The sequence below is a fragment of the Vombatus ursinus genome, unplaced genomic scaffold (assembly GCF_900497805.2).
Source record: "Vombatus ursinus unplaced genomic scaffold, bare-nosed wombat genome assembly UNPS02014830.1, whole genome shotgun sequence".
In the NCBI taxonomy this organism is placed as follows: Eukaryota; Metazoa; Chordata; class Mammalia; order Diprotodontia; family Vombatidae; genus Vombatus; species Vombatus ursinus.
This window is the reverse complement of record NW_020954608.1, coordinates 30304206-30326556: the sequence shown is the minus strand read 5'-3', so window position 1 is coordinate 30326556 and position 22351 is coordinate 30304206. Positions and strand designations below refer to the sequence as shown.

At 35.6% G+C, this 22351-nt stretch overlaps 1 protein-coding gene across 5 annotated transcripts in view; it reads right to left on the bottom strand.

Annotated features, from left to right (window-relative positions):
• Positions 1–22351, bottom strand: part of UPF2 (UPF2, regulator of nonsense mediated mRNA decay) — a 126601-nt gene that overhangs the window by 43281 nt on the left and 60969 nt on the right. For all 5 annotated transcript variants that reach the window (XM_027838554.1, XM_027838553.1, XM_027838557.1 and 2 more), the window contains 4 exons: positions 8207–8315; positions 5473–5586; positions 4972–5088; positions 2641–2826 (listed from right to left, as the gene is read on the bottom strand). In XM_027838554.1, coding sequence (XP_027694355.1) covers positions 2641–2826; positions 4972–5088; positions 5473–5586; positions 8207–8315 — 526 coding nt within the window. The remainder of the gene's footprint in view (positions 1–2640; positions 2827–4971; positions 5089–5472; positions 5587–8206; positions 8316–22351) is intronic.

The window sequence follows — 22351 nt, the reverse complement described above, 5'->3', positions numbered from 1 at the left end:
ATCATTCTTCTTCCTGGCAACCACACAGATATCAGCTTAAAAAGTGAAGGGGGGAGGAGGGTAAAGGGAGGAAAGATGGGGAAATGCAAGAGACTGTGTAGTAAGCGGAATGAGTTTCTTCAGCATCTCCAGGATTATCTGTTTAAGATGACTACTTCCAGACTACAATTATATAGCACCTTTTAACAATAATTCTACCATGAAAAACTCCACAGGCAACAGATTAACACTAATTAACAGTTAGCTAAAACTGTACTCCTAACAACTTTTTCTGGAAATAAAATACAAGTACCATTAGTCTTGAGAATAGTCGAGGATACTCTCTTACCCTCAATACTCACCTCCACCAACCTATTCTCATATTAATAATAATAATAATGTTAATAGTTATCATTTATATAGTGCTTAGTATGTGTCAGGCAATGTGTTAAATGCTGTGCAAATATTATCTCATAGGATCCAACAATCGTGCAAGGCAGGTACTATTAGCACTCCCATTGCAGATGAGGAAACTGAGGCAAAGGTTAAGTGATTTGTGCAGGGTCACAAAGCTAGTAAGTGTCTGAGGTGATATTTGAACTTAGGGCTTCCAGACTCTGGGCAAGCTCTGTATCCAATGTGCCTGCTACCAAGCTGCCCTACCTGCATCTAAATTGTTAAGTTCATCTCTTCAATCATAATATTTACTGATTCAATGGTCTTCTTTCAACAAGAACATTTATTTATTTGCAATTTCCTTTAACCTTTAATGTCTTAACAATATGAAATATATCTTAACAATACGAATTCTAAAACAGCTTGCAATATCCTAGAGGTTAGGTACTATCATTGCTCCAACTATTCACATTCTCTTTCTTTTTTGCTTTGAATATTAAAAATACTAACTTTCAAAAGCTTTGCAACATTCCCACACCATTATTTTCCCAGTCTAAATACTACTGCTTTACCACCTTTCCCTTCATAAGATGTCTGAAGAACTACAATTATGGATAATAATCCATACCTATATGTAATTGGATACAGCTGACTTGTTAGTTTTATTAAACTGCTTTTTTTTTGTTAAAAAAATCTCTTACAAGGCATGGATTGCTGAGAAGTGTTGGGAGGAGGATTATAGTCAGAAATGAATGATGTGAAAATAAAAGCTATATAAACACTTTCCTATTTCTGTCAAAGGCAATGCCATTCTTCAAATGTTTCAGGTTCATAACCTGACTCTAGTCTATCTTTCCAGCCTCAATGGATGTTACCAACCTCCTACACTCTGCAATTCAGCTACCCTGGCATTCTCTCTGTTCCCCACAGATATCAGTTCCACCCCCTATTTCTGTGCCTTTATACTGCTGTCCTACACGCCTGGCATGCACTCCCTACTGACTGACATCTGTATTAGAGAGACTGTATCTTCCTCTAAAATATAGCTCAAGTGTCATCTTCTACACGAAGCCTCTGCTTATCCCTAACTGTCCACCCTCCCAAACTATCTTGTACTTAACTACTTTGTATCCATTTATATTTATTCTTTTATATTTATTGTATATATAATTTATTGTATATATTTATAAATCTAATTACTTCTCCCATTAGAACATAAGCTCCTTGAGAGTAGGGACTGTTTCTGTCTTTGTCTGGCCAGCACAGTGACTGGCCATTGGGAATTTAATAAATAGTGACTGATTTTTCTTAGTTATCATTTATTATCTTAGTCACCTTTTATTCTCCAAAGTTAATTTTCTTTCTTTCCCCTAAATATTCCAAAACTTTTCAAAAGTTTTCAAAAACCTTTTTAAAGTATTGGCAAGTATTTTCCCAAAATAACTCTACTAGTAAAGTTTTAATTTTTAAATATTACTGAGACAAGGTTTTCATAGATACCTGCATATCAGTAACAATTACAGCATTAAGACAAAAAGAATCACTAGAAAATATCTTAACATACTGGTAAAGCAGAAGTTAAATTTTAAAAACTTAATTTCTCGATTAGGTCAAGAAGCTATTATCCTAGAAACAAAACAACATCCTAAAGCATAAATATATATCCTCAGTTTTTAGTACTACTGTATAATGTTCTTCACATCACTAAAAGACATATGGTACAGCAGAAAGAGCAATGAATGAATGGATTAGGAGTTAAAAAAAAACAACTAAAGGATTTTAGTTTTAACTACCAGCTTTACCACTACTTAGAAATGTGACTGGTCAGTTGGCTTAAACTTAGCAGGCCAATGTCCTTATTGTTATATAGCTAAAGGAGTTGGACCAGATAGTCTTTAAAGGCCCTTTCAAATTTGAACTTCTATGGACCCTTAATATACAGAACAAATCACAAAAGAAACAAAAGTGTTTAGTGCTAGATCTCACCAATCTTACTTCGAATAGACTTCAAACTACACCCTTTATCCCAGCCTCTCAATTTAAATAATGGATACAATATCAATTGCAAAAAATTTACATCTCTGCTGCATGGGCTATGAACACAATAATCCCAAATGCGCTGTGAAATCACATGCTGCTCTGCTCATTGTGTCAATTAAAAAAAACAAAACAAAAAAAACACTGAATGGAGTCCACGACAAACATTATATTGTCACAGAGGAGGAAGCAGGACTTCTAGTAATGAATGATTTCACTAAGATTTACCTTCTCAGTAGTAACCTTGGAGAGGTCCTTGTAAAGGAGCTTACGGATGTATTCCTGGAGAGGAGGGCGCTTCTTCTTCACAGTTTTTTCTGCTGGAGGGGGATTGCAGTAATAATATGCATTCTCAACCATTGTGACATATCTCGCATCAAGATGCATTGCTTGTTTCTTTCTCATCATTTGCTCCTTTAAAAAAAAGATAACTTAATCTCAAAATCTTTCACTCTTAACATTTTACAGAAACAGATCATATAATCTCAGAATGAGAACCAGAAATCATCCAATTCATAATTAAACCTATACTTGAACAAGAATCTCCTCTACAACATCTTCAAGTAGTCATGTAGGGGCAGCTAGGTGGCACAGTCAGGAGGACCTCAGTTCAAATCCAGCTTCAGACACATGACACTCACCAGCTGTGTGACTCTGGGCAAGTCACTTAACCCCAATTGCCTCATGTAAAAAAAAGAAAAAAAGTAGTCACCTTGACTCTGCTTAAAGACTTCAGATGATAAAGAATTCAATACCTTCTGTTTAGGTATTTAGGTATTCTAATTTTCCATGTACCTTTGAGTATTAAGAATGTGATTCTTACAGAGAGCTGAAAGCTTTTTTTTTTAAAAATTCATCCCCCCTGCATCTATTCTGCCCTCTAGTGTCAAGAAAAATAACTGTATCCTTTCAAATGACAGTTCTTCAAATATCTGAAGTCAGCTATCATCTTCTACCCATTCCCAATATTCTCTTCTCCAAGCCAAACAATCCCAATTTCTTCCACAGACCTTCATATGGCATAATGTTTATTCCTTTTGTCCTTATCTTGGATAGGGACACTTGGATATCTGTGGGTCCTGCATCTGTGTGTCATTTCTAAAATAAAGGACCCAGAAACAAATGCAGTCTCAATAGGGAAGCATTCCCTAGAATAACTATATTTCACCGCATAATTGTAGCAGATTTTATGCCAAAATATTTTGCAAAAAAGTGGGCTGTGACCATTATGTGAAGCTTTTTTAAAAACTGTGCCGAGAATACCTGTCATTTAGTTTCCAACAGTCTCGCATCAACTTTTTTCACTCACTGAAAACTGTCTTTCCACAGCTGTTCCCATGCTGTTCACAGTAAACACAATCACTTTCACCTTGAAGCCCGCAGAACAGTTTTTATATTTACCCATAATCAGAAAGACATGCTTCTAATGTCAATGTACCGCTGGCAGATGAACTGTATAGTTTAGCAAGCATGGGAAGATGCACAAGGAAGGTGCATGTGATATCACCATATCACACGATTTACTCATGGCACTGCCCACCTGCTCCCCTTATGCCTATGGCTCTTCATTAGGTTGAATGACAATACCATTAGCACTGCAGCACTCCACACAAACCACGCAAGTTGGCTTTCAGAAATATACTGACAATGCGCGTGTGCTGAGAATTCTAGGCCCGCAATGCACCAGATTTGAACATGCTGCTCTGTTTACCTTTTAAGTAGTGTGAGGAATAGAATTATACCATGTGACAATTACACGATGAAAGGTAACAAACCAATTTTTGGACCGATAAAACAGGGTGCGATGATTACATGGTGAAATACAGTTATCACTTCTAGCATCCTATAGATTTATATGAAAGCTATTCATTATCACATTAGGTCTTTTATTTTCATATCATAACACTGACTCATAAATATCACATGCCACTTAAGCTCCATATCTTTATCATAAGAACTTATCTTTCCTACCTTGCACTTGTGCTGTGCAATCTTTAAACTAAGGGTAGTACTTTACATTAATCCTGATTCATTCCATTGTTCTAGTTTGCTGATTATCACAAACGATCACAAATGTTCTAAATTAACCCATTCCTCAACACTGTACTAATAGAAAATAAGAACTTAAGTTGTGTCTCAAGAGAAGGCCTTTTAAGAAATTAGGCTAATGTCCTGGTGATTAAAATTGGCAGGAGCAGTATTTTAAAATACTACCACAAAAATTAAGAAAAACTAAATATGCAGTTAGATGAAAAAACTAATGTTCTCTAATAAAAAAAAAGAAAAGATGTAGTCTGTGATGGACTCAAATATTTGCATGTAAAGGCAGAAAAAAACTAATTTTAATCATACTGGATTATCTCAACTAGATAGACTGAAAAGCAAAATACTTTCCAATTGCAAAGGGCAGCATTTCTCAAATAGGGATAAAGATAAAGTATAGCCATTCCTTGTAGAGCAAGGAATGGCTATGCTTAGAATAAAAGAACAAGATGTCTTAGACCAACCCTGGTAATTACTTTTACTTTTTAAAAATAAACAAAGATTTCTTCCTCTTACCAAAAGAACACTGGTTCTCAGGTGAGACTCAGGAGATCTGAAAAGAAACCTTCCACAAGTTTCCAACAGGGTACATGCCATTTCAATATGGTGGTGGGAAAAGTCTGACAGAAGCATCTGTGAAAACACATCCATATTTTTAATCTTTTCCAATAAATTGAGTAACTTCAGAATTCTGTACATTCTTTTAAAAAAAGCCTATTTCAGCATTTAAGAAGTTTCAAAATTTTACTTTTGTCTTTAAACTTAAAATTTTAATCTTTTTTTAGATTTTCTCATTGAACAATTCTAATTCTTGAAAGGAACAATTAAAAGGAATAATAAACTTCCTTTTCAATGGGTTACAATAAAATGTTACTACCCATTGCTATATTTATTCTGAAATTATGCATAAATGAACAGCAGCGTCTTGTAGTATTATTACTAACTTCCATTTATACAGCACTTCATTTTTATTTCCATATAAATCCATCAAATCAAAGGAATGATCAAAACACTAACCTTTAGACAATGTAGTGTATCATTTTTAGTGAACATTTTAAACTTTGTTAGCTCTCCAATAAATCGAACAGTTTTGTTCTTTGTTTCAATATTGATCTGGTCCTTTTTTCGTACCTGTAGACAAAAAAGGAAAAGACGCGTGTAGATATATAACAGTTTGAAATATGTTAATTTCTTCTGATGGAAAAAAAAATCAGGAAATGTTGCGCTCACTCCCGTTTAAAAAAAGAGGTCATAAATTCTTGTTTTCCAATTTATCTTGCATACAGCTTATTTGTACATAGTTATTTGCATGTTGTTCCCCCCCTTAGACAGTAAGTTCTTGACGGCAAAGATTATCCTTTACCTTTCTTGGAATCCACAGCCCTAGCACAATGCCTGCCATATAATAAGTGCTGTTTACAGGCTAACATACATTTATTAAGCTCCTGATATGTGTCAGGCACTGTGCTAGGCACTTTGGATACAAGTGCAAATCCCTACTCTCCAGGAGCTTATATTCTACTAGAGAAAAGGACGATGCCGAATCAGGAGCAAGCTTTGTACAGAACACAGCACTTTATCTGTATGTTAAGGTGAGAGGTTCTGAAGAAGAGGTGAGGAACAAATGCATTCCAAGCTAACAAGGGACAGTCAGGACAAATGCATGGAGACAGAAGCCTGAGGACCAGGTACGTGGAACTGAGAAAAGACCAGTTTGTCTACGTCACTCAGCGAGGAGGAATGTATAAAAGAATCTGACAAAACAGGTTGAGGCCAGATTGTGAATGGCTCTAAAAGATTATATCATATTATATTATATTATATTATATTATATCATATTATATTATATTATATCATAGTATATTATATCCTAGAAGTAAAAAGAAGTCGCTAGTAAGGCAGTGACAAAGTCAGTTAAGTAGGGCAGTGACATCGTCAGTTAAGTAGGACAGTGACATGGTCAGACCTATTTTTGGCAAAATTGTTCAAAATGGAAAGAGATCTGAATCAGGAAGAACAATTATGCAGCCAACTGCAACAGTAAAGCTGAGAGGTAATAAGGGTCTGAATGAGAGGCAGCAAGGTGATACAGATACATTGCATCTGGAGTTGGGAAAACCTAAATTCAAATTAGGCCTCAGACACTTACTACATGTGTGCATGGACAAATCAGTTAACCTCTGTCTGCCTCAGTTTCCTCATTTGCAAAATGGGGATAATGGTGTGCCCCTGTCTCAAAGGGTTCTTGCGAGTCTCAAATGTGATATTTACAAAATAACTGGCACAATGCCTGGTACTTATCTATTTCCTTCCCTTCTCTGACCCCCCCCAATTTAGGTGGTAGCTGTGTAAGCAGAGAGGAGGAGTCAGTCGTAAGATACTGTGGAGGAAGAAACAGCAAGATCTGGCAACTGGTTGGATATTTGACAGGAAAGACAACTAAGGAATCAAATATAACCAGGTTATATAAAAAAGATACATTATAACAAAAACGTTATAAAGATACAAATCAAGGGATCAGAGTAGAAGCATTAAACTGTATTTTTTAATAATGAAGTTCATTCCTATGAAACAGCCTAAATAATGAATGTTTTCCTATGGGAAAAAAAAAACAAAACAGCAACATAAATTAGCCTGTCATTTGCCATTACTGAAACCCTGTCCAATAAAAATTCTGTTAAATATTTATTCACAAATCCTGCTTCAGACACATAAGAAACATCTGACATGATAAAATGTTTACTACAATACAGGAATCTGAATAGTCCTTTATAGAGAACTTAAAAGTATTTAACCTTTTTAAGAAAAAGTAATCTAACATCAGATTGTGTTGATCAGATGCTGGAGGAGTTTGGTTTTTCTAAGGTCTGTTATTATCCTGTTCCTCCTTCTAATGATTGTCCATTTCATCCCTCTCTTTATCTGGTCACTATTTCCACTTCTCTCACTATTGCCAAGTAATTTCACCAGGCAGTCTCCCTTGTCAAAGATGCATTATTACTGAATCTCAGTTTAAACGAATTGTCCAAGGTCACAAAAGCATTAAAAGGGCTGAAAATCAGGTCTTCTTTCTCTTTCTCCTGCACTGGTTCTACCAGTTAGCACAGCAGTTCATCTCAGAGCACAAAGGAACCTAGCGAGCAAAGAAGAGAGTTCCCAGAAACCACCAAGTATAATATCAGCTCCTGGTTTTCTGCTAAAGTACTGAGATATGACTTAGAAACCTTCCCTATAAAAAGGCCTGTAAATATTTACAGAGAAATATCTTAAATACATGGTAAAAGCATGAATGGAAAATGTGACGGTAACAGACTCATTAGAGTTCGTGGAGTTTCTATAGAGTTTCTTATGCCTTCAAAAACTGAGTACTGGGAATACTGAGACTCCAGATAACCTAAGCAACTTGTTGACATAAACACACAATGGAGCCAGAGTGAATTCTGTGGTTTAAATAATAACGATGATGATGATGATGATGACAACAATAATCGAGTCTGTCTTCAACCAGAAGAGAAACCTGACAGTGAAGCTGCCTAAGATCTTGGAGCTAGCAGAGAATTCAATAAATGCCATAACTTCAGAAGATCCCTCCATTAAATCATTTAACACACACCAGTTTAAGAATCCCTCATTTTCTGAGTTGTGAAGCAAATTTGTACAATCTGAAAGAAAACACTACATCAAAAAGATCATTAGATATTTTTTTAACTAAGCCTGTCGATACTATAAAAGAAGTAGTAAAAATACATACATGAAATCTGAAATCTCCCTTCAGCATCGAACAAAGATCCTCTGCAACATCTGACATGCAAGGATGTAATGTGGCAACCAATCTTGCATAAAATGGTAATAAATCCAACCTGTAAAAATCATATATAGCATGCAATAAAGGAAAGGATATATCAGAATTAATTCCTTTAAACATAAGTTTCCTTATGTGTTCACACAATTATGGTGAATGTAAAAAAAGCATATATTAACTACATATTAGCAGATACCACAATAAAATACAACAAAAGTAAATAATTTATAGAAATTTTTTAAAAGCTGATCCTCTTACACAAACACTCAAAGTTCTTTTCTGAAAGTTATAATGCTTTTTGGAGTATATTTACAATGTTACTGATGATATCTGTTAAACATTATTAATGACCTTAATGTAAAAATACATAAAACCTTGAAATAGTCTAAACCAGGGGTGGGGAACTGGTGGCCTCGAGGCCACATGTGGCTCTCTAGGTCCTCAAGTGCAGCCCTTCGACCGAAACCAAATTTCACAGAACAAATCGCCTTAATAAAAGGATCTGTTCTCTAAAATTTGGACTCAGTCAAAAGTCTGTACCCAAGGATCTAGAAGCCCACATATGGCCTCGAGGCCAGAGATTCCCTACCCCTGGCCTAAACATTTGTCATATAACTACCAAATGACAATAAAGCCACCACAAGTTCACAAATAATCGAGCACTGCAGCAGAGTATAGACTAGAAAGCTTAGCAATAACAACACTCAGGGGACAGCTAGGCGGTGCAGTGGATAGAGCTCTGGCCTTGGAGTCAGGAGGACCTAAGTTCAGTGACACTTACTAGCTGTGTGACCTGGAGCAAGTCACTTAACCCCAATTGCCTCACACACACACAAAAAAAGAACTCAACACTTAAAGTTATCTAAGTTACTTATCTAGCAAGCTCAATTATCTGGAATGCGGCTGAAAAACAGGAAGCAACAAAAGACCTCTGAGGCATGTATTCTCAAACATGAGCAATGCACTGATTTGTTTTGCCTGACTGTACTTATTAGTGACAAGGGAGGGTTCTATTGGAGTGGCTGAGGGAAGTAAAAGATAAATCACTGAGAAAGGACAGTAATATTAAAAAATAAAACTTCCCCCTTCCTCCTCCCAAAAGGCATCTGAGCAGATAAAATGTACATTCATTCACTAAAGCTTGTTTACTAATTTACAGAGAAATTCTCACTTAAAGCCTATTTTTCTTGCTTTACATATAGTTCCAACAAGTTTCCTAGTTGGCTGTCTGACTTACAGCAGATCAGAACAAGCATATTAGATGGAGCTAAGCTGCACACTAACAGCAAGATGCAACTATAACAAAGTGGGTAAAGAAGAATAAAAATTAGAAAAAAGACAATTTTTAAAAAAAATAACACTATGAAGTCACTTAATGTTAGAATAAAACTATAAGCCAGTTGCTGAAAAATACAGTAAATTATGTTCAGAGTGCAAGCCCTGAGTCATCAGGGTTTACTTTTATCTACTCTCTCTCTCAGCTCCATTCTCAATCCTGACTGCTAGCGCCGTGTTCTTCTTTGACTTGGCAGTACTGTGTCTTCCTGATCTGGCTGACTGTCCTCTCTATTTTGGATGTCCTGCCTGTTGCTAATGCTTTCTCTAGCTGCTACAGACCTAGCTCAAACACAACTTATTCCAAGAAGACTTTTTGAAGACTGATCCAGCACTGGGACTCTCTGACAATACAGTTGAGTGCTTTCAGCTTTGGATAAAGGCTTGGAGAGTTCTCTAGGTTTTGCATTTCAGCCCACCTCACTCTTTTCAAGGGGCTGCCATGCATTTTATATATATATATATTAAATATATAAATTTTACATTTTAAATACATATTTTAAACTGATGATCCTAAAATCTGAGTTATTTTTGTGGAGGAAGGCTATTCTCTACCCCACTAATCTACTTTACAGAATTGTTATATCAAAAAGTCAAGAAAAAAGCATGTATTAAGATCCTGCTATGTGCCCAACTCCAACGGTGTTGGTGATGTAAGACAAAAGAATAAAACCATCCCTTCTTTCATGAAGCTTACTATTCTTTTGGGGAGACAACATATACAAAATAAAAGCAAGGTGGTTATTGAGGCAGGGTACATGTACAGAGCTTTAACTTTTTTAAATGTTGTAATGAAGTACAGTGAAATGAATGTTGGTTTTGGAGTAAGAGGGACAGAGTTCAAAACCCAGTTCTGACATTTAATAGCTTTGTTATTGGGCAGGCTCATTAATCTGTCTGGGCCTCAGGTTTCTCATCTGTAAAATGAGGAGCTTGAATTAGCAGCTTCTAAGGTCTCGCTCTCTGCTACACATCAACTAGCCTAAGACCACTATCCTTCTGCTGGAACACAGTATTTCTAGCAAATTCATCAAGTTTTCTCCAAGCAAGTAGTTCCTGTCGAAATCCGAAATTCAGGACTACTTTCACTCAGGAACTCTCAAAAAAGAAAGAAAGAAAGAAAGAAGCACTCTATGTGTAAAAAAAACTACTGTTATGTTAATGTACATTTAATGTATTCAGTATCTATACAAGCTTCATGTCTATTTCAGCTGTTTTACACTTCAAGTTTATAGAAAGCAGAAATCTTGTTTGACTTCACCTATAAAATATAATATGAATTATTATAAATGTATTATGCTATTGCAAATGTATAAATTATTATAAATATATTGTTATTAATATAATATAATCTTATGGCTCATTATTCTAGGGAATTTTTAAGATAAAACAGAAATCAGAAAAGGTAAATTAAAAACATCTTTAAAAGATTAATTTCATAATCTCATAGGACAAAGTAACTGTGTATTTTATTAACAAGTAAGATAACCTTGTTAAATTATCAGAGTCTTTCAGGTATTCCAGTTAACTTCCTAATAGATTTTTCTTTAGTTAATAACAAAACATGTATTTATATTTTAAAGGTCTGAAGGAGTATATGTTCAAAGTAAACTTGCTGTAGTTAATAATTATCAAGTTAGTAAACATATACTCATTAACCACAGAAAAATAATATCAAGCAACAGATTTTAAGATGTTGTATGAGTTTATAAGAAGAAAAGTGGATATATAGTTACAGCTATCTTCCACTCAATCATCTCCCTAAAAGTATGTCAAGTTTCTTTTGGATATAAAATATCTGACTATAGAAACCTACTAATTTTATCTCCATTCAAAATATTGAACAATTAAATGTGAAAGTACACTGTTACAGTTCAATTAAAGAACACAAAGGAGTTTCCTTCAAAGAAAACAAGTAAGGATGATGCTAAATAAGTGAAATACAATAAAGAAAAGGCTGGGATTAATAATTATGAAATTGGCACTCAGAAGACTCTCTTGGTTAACTTTTCATTGAAATATAAAAATTTCTAATACACTAGCACCATCAAGTGGCAAGTATCTAGTATAAAAATGTTGCTTTGGGTATTACTATCAGATGTCCAGGATTTATTTTTGTTGTTGTTTTAAAACTAGGTATTATCAAGTGGTGCAACAGATAGAGTATTGGGCCTGGAATCAGGAAGACCTGAGTTCAAATGTAGCCTCAGACACTTACCAGCTACGTGATCCTGAGCAAGTCACTTAACCCTGTTTGCCTCAATTTCCTTTTCTATCTTTGCCAAGAAAAGCCCTGATCAGTTCACAAAGAATTGAACATGACTGAAATGACTGAACAAAAACAACTTTAATATTTCTAAAATACAGATATTCAAGTAGAATAACCTGCCAACACAAGAAATGCAGAGAACTCCCCTAGAATTTGGAAGGTAAAGTTGTTCAAGTAAAAAGAAAGAAAACTTTCTGGTTCTACTTTTGAAGGGGACATCATATATAGGAAAAACTCTTGATAGACAGCTGCTAAACTTGAATCTCCCAGCTATAAAGTAACTGAACACAAACAACAGGCAAAACCAGATTTGAAACAAGGTTATTTCTCAATTCTGTCATTTTCTTACTAACTGACTTCACACGGTACAAATTTGCTATTTAAATATATCTGTAAAATACTTTTTAAAAAAAAATCTCAACAGTTTTTATTTTTTATTTCATTAAATATTTCCCAATTACATGTAAAATTTTTTCAATGTTTGAAAAAAATCTGAGTTTCAAATTCTCTCCCTCCCTGAGAATGCAAGAAATCTGATACTAATTATACATGCGAAGCCATGCAAAACTTTTCCATGTAAGCAATGCTGCAAAAGAAAATAGACAAAAAAATTAAAATATAAGAAAAATAAAGAAAGTTTAAAAAGTATGATTTAATCTGCATTCAGAGTTCATCAAGTCTTTTTCTGGAAGTAGATATCATTTTTCATCACGAGTCCTTTGTAATAGTTTTAGATCATTGTCCTGAACAGGGCAGCTAAGTCTTTCACAGCTCATCATTCTTGCAATATTATTGTTACAATGTACAATGTTCTCCTGTTCTGCTCATTTCACTTTGCATCAGTTCATATAAGCCTTTCCAGGTTTTTCTGAACCATCTCTCTTACCACTTTTTATAGCACAATGGGATTCCATCACAATCATATACCACAACCTGTTCAGTCAAACAATGCCTCAATTGATGGGCATCCCTTTGATTTCCAATTCTTTGCCACTACAAAAAAGAGCTCCAATAAATATTTTTGTACAAATAGGTCCTTATCCCTTATTTTAAAAAAATCTCTTCAGGATATAGACCTAGTGGTAGTATTGCTGGGTCAAAGGGTAATTTGAGCAGTTTTATAGCTCCTTGGGCATACTTCTAAATTGTTCTCTAGAAAAGCTGGATTAGTTCACAACTCTACCAACAATGCATCAGCATCTCCATTTTTCCACATCCCCTCCAGCATTTATCGTTTTCCTATTCTGTCTTGTCAGCTGATCTGACAGAACTGAGATGGTGTCTCAGAGTGGTTTTAATTTGCATTTCTCTAATCAGTAGTTATCTGGAGCATTTTTTCATGTTACTATAGATGGCTTTGATTTCTTCTGAAAACTGCCTGTTATAGCCTTCGACCATTTATCAACTGGGGAATGGCTCTTATTTTTAGAAATTTGACTCATTCCCTATATATAGTTGAGAAATGAGGCCTTTATCAGAGAAATCTGCGTAAAAATTTTCCCCCAGATTCCTGTTCTCCTCCTAATTTTGGCTTATAAGTTTTGTTTGTGCAATTTCATGTAATCAAATTATCCATTTTACTTCCTGTGATCCTTTATCTTATTTGGTCATAAACTTTCCCTTATCCATAGCTCTGACAGGCACATTTTCGTGCTTCTCTAATTTACTTATGGCATCACCCTTTATGTCTAAATCATGTATCCATTTTAACCTTATCTTGGTGTGAGATGATGATCCATGCTTAGTTTCTGTCTAACTACTTTCCAGTTTTCAGAGTAATTTTTATGAGATGGCAAGTTCTTGCCCCAAGAGCTTGAATCTCTGGGTTAATCAAACACTAGATTACTGTGGTCATTTACTATAGAGTATTGTTGAACTAATCCACCCCACAGATCCACTCTATTTCTTTGCTAGTCCCTTCCACATCAGGAGAGGTAAGGGGTGCCATGCCCACATGATCTGGAAAAGCAGAGCAAAAATTTTTGGCCTTCCCATTGTACCAGAGAAGAAATTTTCTTATTCTTTTTTCTTTTTCTTTTATGAGGTGTTTGCAGTATCTTGCTGTAAAATTTGAGTTGATATTGTGCAATACTATATATATAATATATATTTTTAATGAATTTATGAGTTTCTAAACTTCTTCTGTGTTGTCTGTGGCTTCTACAAAACTCCACAAAAATTCCCATTAAATTAAATTAAGCCAACCTGTGATATAACAAAACCATGATGGGAAAAGTCGTGATGTGGAAGGGATAACTGTACTAGATTGTTTTGATGATTACTGCTTTGCAATGTAGTTTGAAATTTGGTACTGCTGACCCAAGTTTCTTCATTTTTTTTTTCATTGATTCCCTTGACATTCTTGAACTTTTTTTCTTCAAGCTGAACTTTGTTACTATTTTTTCTAGCTCTATAAAATAATTCTTTGGTCACTGGAACTTAGGAAGAATTCTCATTTTTATTGTATCAGTTTGGCCTACCTATGAGCAATGAATATTTGTCTAGAATGTCTTTATTTGTGTGAAAAGTGTTTTGTACTTGTGTTCATAGAGTCCTTGGTTTTGTCTTGCAGGCAGAGTCCTAAGTATTTTGTACTATCTGCAGTTCTTTTAAATGGAATTTATCTCTTCCTGCTGAGTTTTATTGGTAGCATATAGAAATGCTGATGATTTATGTAGGTTTATTTTATATTCTGCAACTTTGCTAAGGTTGGTAATTATTTCAACTAATTTTTAGTTGATTTTCTTCAATTTGATTCCTTCAATTTCTTTTCGTTGCTGTTGTTGTCATATTGCTTTGGCTGGCATTTACAGCACAATATTGAATAGTATTGATAATGAACATTCACCCCCTAATCTCGTTGGGAAGGCTTCAAGTTTTTACAGATAATGCTTGCTCTTGGTTTTAGATAGATACTACTTACCATCTTAAGAAAGGCCCCATTGGTTCCTATGCTTTCTGATGTTTTTAATAGGAAGGGATACTGTATATGTCAAAGGTTTTTTCTGTATCTCGTGATATAATCATGATTTTTGTTGTTTTTGTTATTGCTATGGTCAATCATACTGACAGGTTTTCCTAATACTGCATCAGCCCTGCATTCCTGATATAAATCTCACCAGTTCAAAATGTACAACCTTTTTGTAACATATTGTTGTAACTGCCATGCTAGTATTTTCTTTAAAATTTTTGTATCAATATTCACTAGGGAAATTGGTCTGCAGTTTTCTTTGTTTTTACTCTCCCTGGTTTAGTTATTAAAACCACAGAGTGTCAGCCTGGGGTCAGGAAAACTCATTTTCATGAGTTCAAATCTGACCTCAAATACTTCCGAGAAAGGCAAAAACATGGTCCCTGCCCTCAAAGAGCTCACATTTTAATGGAGGTAATGTCATGCCAAAAATTCATGTGCAAGATATTTATAATGTAAATAGAAGGCAATCTCAAAGGGAGGGCAGCGAGGTGGTACAGTGTATAGAATGTTGCACCTAGAGTCAGGAAGACCTGAGTTCAAATCTGACCTAAGATATTTACTGGCTGTGTGACCTTAGGCAAGTCACTTAACTGTTTGCTTCAGTTTCCTCATCTGTAAAATGAACTGGAGAAGGAAATAGCAAACCACCCCAGTATCTTTGCCAAGAAAACCCCAAACGAAGTCATAAAGAGTCAGATACAACTGAAAAACTGAATGTTCTTTTTTTTTTTGATGAGGCAATTGGGGTTAAGTGACTTGCCCTGAGTCACACAGCTGGAGAGTGCTATGTGTCAAGGCTCTATCCAGTGCGCCACCTAGCTGACCCAATAAACAACGTTCATTAAGAAAACTGGTCTATAGTTTTCCTTCTGTTTTTACTACCACTGGTTTAGGTATCAGAACCATAGTCACAAATAAACTTGGTAAGATTCCTCCTTTACCTATTTTTTTCCCAAATAGTTTATATAGCATTGAGACTAATTATCCCTCAAATATTTGGTAGAATTTACTTGTAAATTCATCTGATCCTGGTGATCTTTTTTTATGACACTCATTTATGGCTTATTCAATTTCTTTTTCTAAGATAGTGTTATTTGAGCATTCTATTTTTCTCTTCTGTTAATCGAGGCAGTATGTTTTTGTAAATATTCATATATTTAACTTAGATTGTCAGTTTTGCTGGCATATAATTGGGCAAAATAACTCCTAATAATTGCTTTATTTATCTTCACTGGCAATGCATGAACCCTTTTCATTTTTGATACTAGTAATTTGATTTTCTTTGTTCTTTTTTTTTATCAAATTAACCCATAGTTCATCCATTCTCATTTTTCTTTTCTCCCCATAAAATCAGCTACTATTTCTGTTTATTAATCCAATGGTTTGTTTTGGATTTTAACTTTCAATTTTATTAAGCTCTCCTTTGATTTTCAGGATTCCCATTTTAGTGTTTAATTGGAGATTTGTTCTTTTTCTAGTTTTTTTTTTCCAGTTGCCATCTCCAATTCACTGACCTTCTCTTTCTCTTTTTAGTGATGCAGGTGTTTAAAGATACTGCTTTGGTTACATCCCATAAATTTGTGAACATTATCTCATTGTTGCCATTCTCTTTAATGAAACTATTTCTTTTACGATTTATTCTTTAACTCACTCATTCTTTAGGATTAGGTTATTCTTTTTCTAATTTTAAATCTCTACTTCCACAGCCCTTTATTGAATATAATTTTTATTGCATTATGATCTCAAAAGGATGCATTTAATATTTCTGTTTTTTCTGCCTTTGGTTGTGAGGTTTTTGTGCCCTAACACATGATCAATTTTTTTATAAAGGTACCATGTACAGTTTAAAAAAAAAAAGATATGCCTGTTATTTCCATTCAGTTTTCTCCAGAGGTCTAACATCTAGCTTTTCAAAGTTTCCATTCATTTCCTTAACTTCTTTCTTATTTATTTATTTATTGTTATATTTATCTAAGTCTGAGAGGGGAAGGCTGGGATCCTCCACTAGTATAGTTTTACTGCCTATTTTCTTGTAATTCTCTTAATTTTTCCTTTAAGAAGGTAGATGCTATACCATTTGGTGCATATATGTTTAGTAATGCTATTATTTCATTGTCTATGTTGCCTTTTTGTTGTGTGTGAGGCAACTGGGGTTAAGTGACTTGCCAGAGACACACAGCTAGTGAGTGCTATGTGTCTGAGGCCAGATTTGAGCTCAGGTCCTCCTGACTCCAGGGCCAGTGCACTACCCACTATGCCACCTAGCTGCTCCCCTCTATGGTGCCTTTTAGCAAGATGTAATTTCTCCACTTAACCCTCTTAATGAGACTAATTTTTGCTTTTGCTTTATCTTGATTGCTACCCCTGCCTTTTTTTACTTCAGCTAAAGCATAAGAGATTCTGCTTCAGGCCTTTATTTTAACTCTGTGTTTCTGTTTCAACTGTGGTTCTTATGAACACAGTGTTGGATTCTGCTTTCTGATCCATTCAGCTACCTGCTTCCATTTTATAGCTCAGTTCATCCCATTCACATTCACAGGGATGAGCATCCCCCCCACATCCTTCTGCTTACCCTTCTCTCTTTTTATCCCATCCCTCCTCTAACGTCTGCTTTGCTTCTGGTCATTGCTTCCACTTGTCTACTCTCTTTTTTTTTTTTTTCCCCAATCACCCTCACCCTTCCCGGCCCCTTCTTTTCTCTTTCCCCCTTCCCCTTCTACTTCCCTGTTGGTTAACATATATTTCGGTTACCAACTGAGAATGCATACAGATAGTTCTTGCTTTACTTCAGTGGACCATTTCACAGACCTCTACATAAAGTAATTTTTATTTAATATGAATTTACTTACAAACATGGGGAAGGGAGGGCTAGAGCGAAAAAAAGAGATGTTTGCCTTAGAGGTGAGGGGCCAGCACACAACTCAAGGACACGGAGAGGCTGGGGTCAAAGAAGCAAGAGCAACAGAAGGAACACATGAGGGCTTGGACCAGGCATGTGGAGCCTGGCTAGAACCAAGAGGAAGAATACACAGGGGGAAAACATATGGCGGCTGGACATAAACAGGACGACAGACGATACACAGTGCCAGACACAGACATGCCAAGCCTGCCATGCAGGCAGGGAGAAGGGGAACAAAGCTCTGCTCTTTCAGCACCAGAAGACTCAAACCAAGCCCTTAATCCAGTGACTGTTGCAGTCCCTTCTGCTTTTACATGAAGGGTTTTTTTTTAAAGGGTTTCTTTTTGGGGGGGTGGGGTAGGAGAGGAGAGGAAAGGCTGGAGCCAAGAGGCAGGAGCAGAGACACCACAGTACTGTACAGTAAAGTTAATATAGGCATTTTTTTGTAAAACAGATTTCTTTCAGGATTCTTTACATAAAGTTGAATTTTCATAATGCTAATTTTCATAAAGCACGAACTGTCTATGTATTTTTCCCTCTTCAAACCAATTTAGATGTGAAGTTCAAGCATTGTCCACCCCCACCATCATTTTCCCCTCCACTGTAAAAGCTCTTCTTCACATGCCTCTTTCATATGAGAGAATTTCCCCATTCCTCTCCATCCTCCTTTGTTCTAGTGCATCCTTCTTTCTCACCCCTTTACTTTTTTTAAGATCATTCCAACAGAATCAACTCACACCCACATCTTCTGTTTTATTAACTTTTAGCTGCCCTAATAATAATAAAGCTCTTAGGAGCTATCTGTAGCATCTTCCAATATAGAAACATAAACAGTTTAACCATTGAGTCCCTTAAGATTTCTCTTTCATATTTACCTTTTTATGCCTCTCTTGTGTCTTGTGGTTGAATGACAAACCTTCTACTCAGCTCTGGTCTTTTCATCAAGAATGCTTGACCATCCTCTATTTCATTAAATATCCATTTTTTTCGGCTGAAGGATTATGCTTAGTTTTGATGATTAGGTTGTTCTTTTGGTTATAATCCTAGCTCCTTTGCCTTCCACAGTATCATATTTCAAGCCTTCTGTTCCTTTAACATGATAGCTGATAAATCTTGTATGATCCTTACTCTGGCTCTGCTGTATTTTAATAGTTTCTTTCTGGCTGCTCTGGAGCTCTCAAATTTGACCACAATATTCCTGACAATTGTCATTTTGTGATCTTTTAAGTGGTGATCAATGGATTCTTCCAATTTCTATTTTAACTTTTGGTTCTTGGATATCAAGGAAGTTCTCCTTGACAAGTTAATGAAATATGATGTCTAGGATCTTTCTTTTATCATGGTTTTCAAGCAGTCCAATAATTTTAATCTCTCCTTCATCTATTTTCCAGAGCAGTTGTTTTTTCCAAGGAGATATTTCACATTTTAGTCTATTTCTTTTCCTTTTGATTTTGTTTTATTGTTTCTTGATGTTTCATGGAATCATTAGCTTCAATTTGCCCAATTCTAATTTTTAAGGAATTATTTTCCTTAGTGAGCTTTTGTATCTCTCTTGCCACTCAGTATGAATTTTTGTACCTCTTTTTCCATTTGGCCAATTCTTTTTTTAAGGTTTTTTTAAAAAGCATTTTTGTGCCTCTTTTACCAAGCTGTTAATTGTCTTTTCATGATTTTCTTCCTTTGCTCATGTTTTTTACCTCATTTTTCCTTTACCACTCTTATCTGATTTTAAAAATCATTTTTTAGCTCTTCCAGGAATTCTTATTTGGTTTATGAGGCTTTCCCTGTAGCTATTTTGACTTCACTGTCTTCTAAGCTTGTGCCTTGATCTTCCTTGTTACCACAGGAACTTATTATGGTCAGGTTCTTTTTTTGTTTTATGCTCATTTTTTCACCCTATTTCTTTTGAAGTTTATTTTAAAGTTGGACTCTGTTCCTAGCTTTGGGAGGAGAGAGGTGGAGACAGGACATTGTCTCAAGCTTTAGGCTTTTTCACATTGCTAATTTTAGAACTAGTTCTGGGGGTTTGGAAGTTTTCAGTGCTTCCAAGGTAGTGTGATCTAGGGAGAGGTGTGGTCACTGGTCTTCTGATCTTCATTTTGGTCCTTACCTTAGAAGGACCCCTAATCCCTTAAGACTGCAATCAGCAGTGCTCCTCAGGGCCTATTCTCCCCTGGGACCAAAAATGATACTGTCTCTCAAGGCTTCCACTCCCTTGTAACCTAAAATGCTCTTTTCCACTCTTAAATTTATGACCCAAAAGTGGGTATAGGCAATGGAGTTGCCAAACAACTCCACCATCTGATCTGTAGGACAGTGAAATCATAGATTTCTAAGAAGGGGTACTCCCTACTCTGAGCTCCGGTAGCTTGTCGAGGGCTCAAGCAAGACAACAATTTGCCCTTGCTCAGTCTCTTACTTCATGCAAAAATCTAGTGATTACATTTCATTGAGAACAACCTTTGATGATCCAGAGTCCAGAGCTAGCACAGGGATGCCCTGTAACCTCTTTCTGACCAGGTCCCCTTACCATCCCTCACTTTAGAGCTCCTAAAGCTGCTGCTGCTACTACAACCTAGTCCTACTACTGGTCTTTTATCCACATGAGCCAGCCTCTACAACTCTGTGTCATAGATCTCTCTTTCCAACCTCCTAAACTGTCTTGGGCTGGAAGAATGTCTCACTCAGACCTTTTGTTGGCTCTGCCACTCCAAAATATGATTTAAGGCATTATCTTAAAGTTGTTTGGAGGAAAATGTCGGGAGAGCTCAACTGAATGCTTTCTCTACTTCATCATCTTGGCTATACCCCAGAAGTCTCCCAAACTGAGTGTTACAGATGCTTGACTATCTCAGACTTGACACTGTTAGGTGAAACACACTGTAGTGACCCTATATGATTCTGTTCTTACTTATTTACCACCTAAAAAAGAACATCCTTAAAAAAGAGTACCCAAACTTAGTTCAGAATGTTCTAACAATAAAGACATTTTTGTCTTTAAGACATAAACGTGATCCATTTCAATAATGCATTTGATAGTGGCAGAAACTGAGGTTCATTTACCAAGCCATTTTCCTACACTCTAGCCATCTTTTCAACCTACCACCCAGACCAGAAGTCTTTTCACCAGTTTTAACGTGCAGGCCCTGAGGATCCTCTGTCTTGATAGGTGAATAAGTCACCTGCAGCATTTTTCAAGCAGCCCCAACCATTCTTCACTTCACTTTCTACTTCCCAGCTATGTTCTCATGAAAGATTGTTCATGTACCCAACCTCCCCCTCCCCAAGCTCTCCAGTTCTGAAAGTATGATCAAATAATCTCTGCCACTTCTCCTGGAAGGAAGGAGGTATGTCAATCTATTACAAAGCCCCACTTACTATAACTCTGTAATCCTCTAACATAGGGCCCCTTCTCTGGCCCACACACTCCTATGTGTGTTGTTCCTATTTAAATGTAACCTCTTTTAAGGCAGAGGGACTGTCTGCTTTTGTATGTGCATCCCATTACTTAACACAGTGCTTGGCATAAACTAAGCACTTCATAAATGCCTATTAATTCATTAGTATAGCTAGTTAATGGGAAAACTGGGACTAGAGGAAGTATGGTGTAATGGCAAGAATATTGAATTTAGAATCAGGAGAGACTTAAGGGTTTGAATCTTGCCTCTCATATTTACTCATTAGATGACTGAGGGCAAATCACGTGCACTCTATGAGCTTCAGTTTCCACATTGGTAAAATGAGGATAATAAAACCTAAAGTACCTACCTCACAGAACTCCTTAGAAGAAAGAAAATTATTATTACTAGCAAAAATCTATAGGTATCTATTACTTTCACAGGTACAAACATAAGAGTTTTAGACATAACCAAGTTAAAATATAATGTAATCTAACATGTAAGTAAAGTCCCTCACTTCTTCAATTTTTATCAATGAGTAAACTGAAAGTTTCTTACTGTTTCCAATATGATCTCATATGACAATTTAAAACTATGACTGAGTAATGAGTAATGAGAATTTAAAACCCCATTCCATCAAAGGATGGAATGAAAAAAGTAGAAAGAAGTTAGTTTTGGAGTTATCAGACCTCAAAATATGCTACAAAGCAGTAATTACCAAATCTGTTACTGGCTTAAAGTAAATAAAAAAGTAAGACAACAGAACACAGTAGATAAAGCTTAGAAATAAATACACCTATTAATGTTATAGTATTACATAAGCTTTATAACATCATAAACTAAGGAAAGGATTCTTTAATTCAACAACAGCTATTGGGAAAACTGGAAAGCAGTTTTTGAAAAAATAGGTTTAGATCAGTATCTTCACCTTACATCATCATAAATTCCAAATGGATTAAAAATCAAAATTAAAAGTCTTAAAAGAAAATTAGGGTTTCACTCACAATTATGGAAAAGGAAAAAATTTATAACCAGACAAAGATCAGAAGAGGTCAGAAGAAATAATATGGATTATATTAAAATTAAAAAAAAACTTTTTAAAAAATAAAATCAATGTGGCTGGAGTCAGAAAAAAAAACAGTATGGGGGGAAGGGCAAATACATTTTTGGGGGTAGTTCTATTGTTAAAAAGTTTTCTCTTACACAACACCTAAATCTC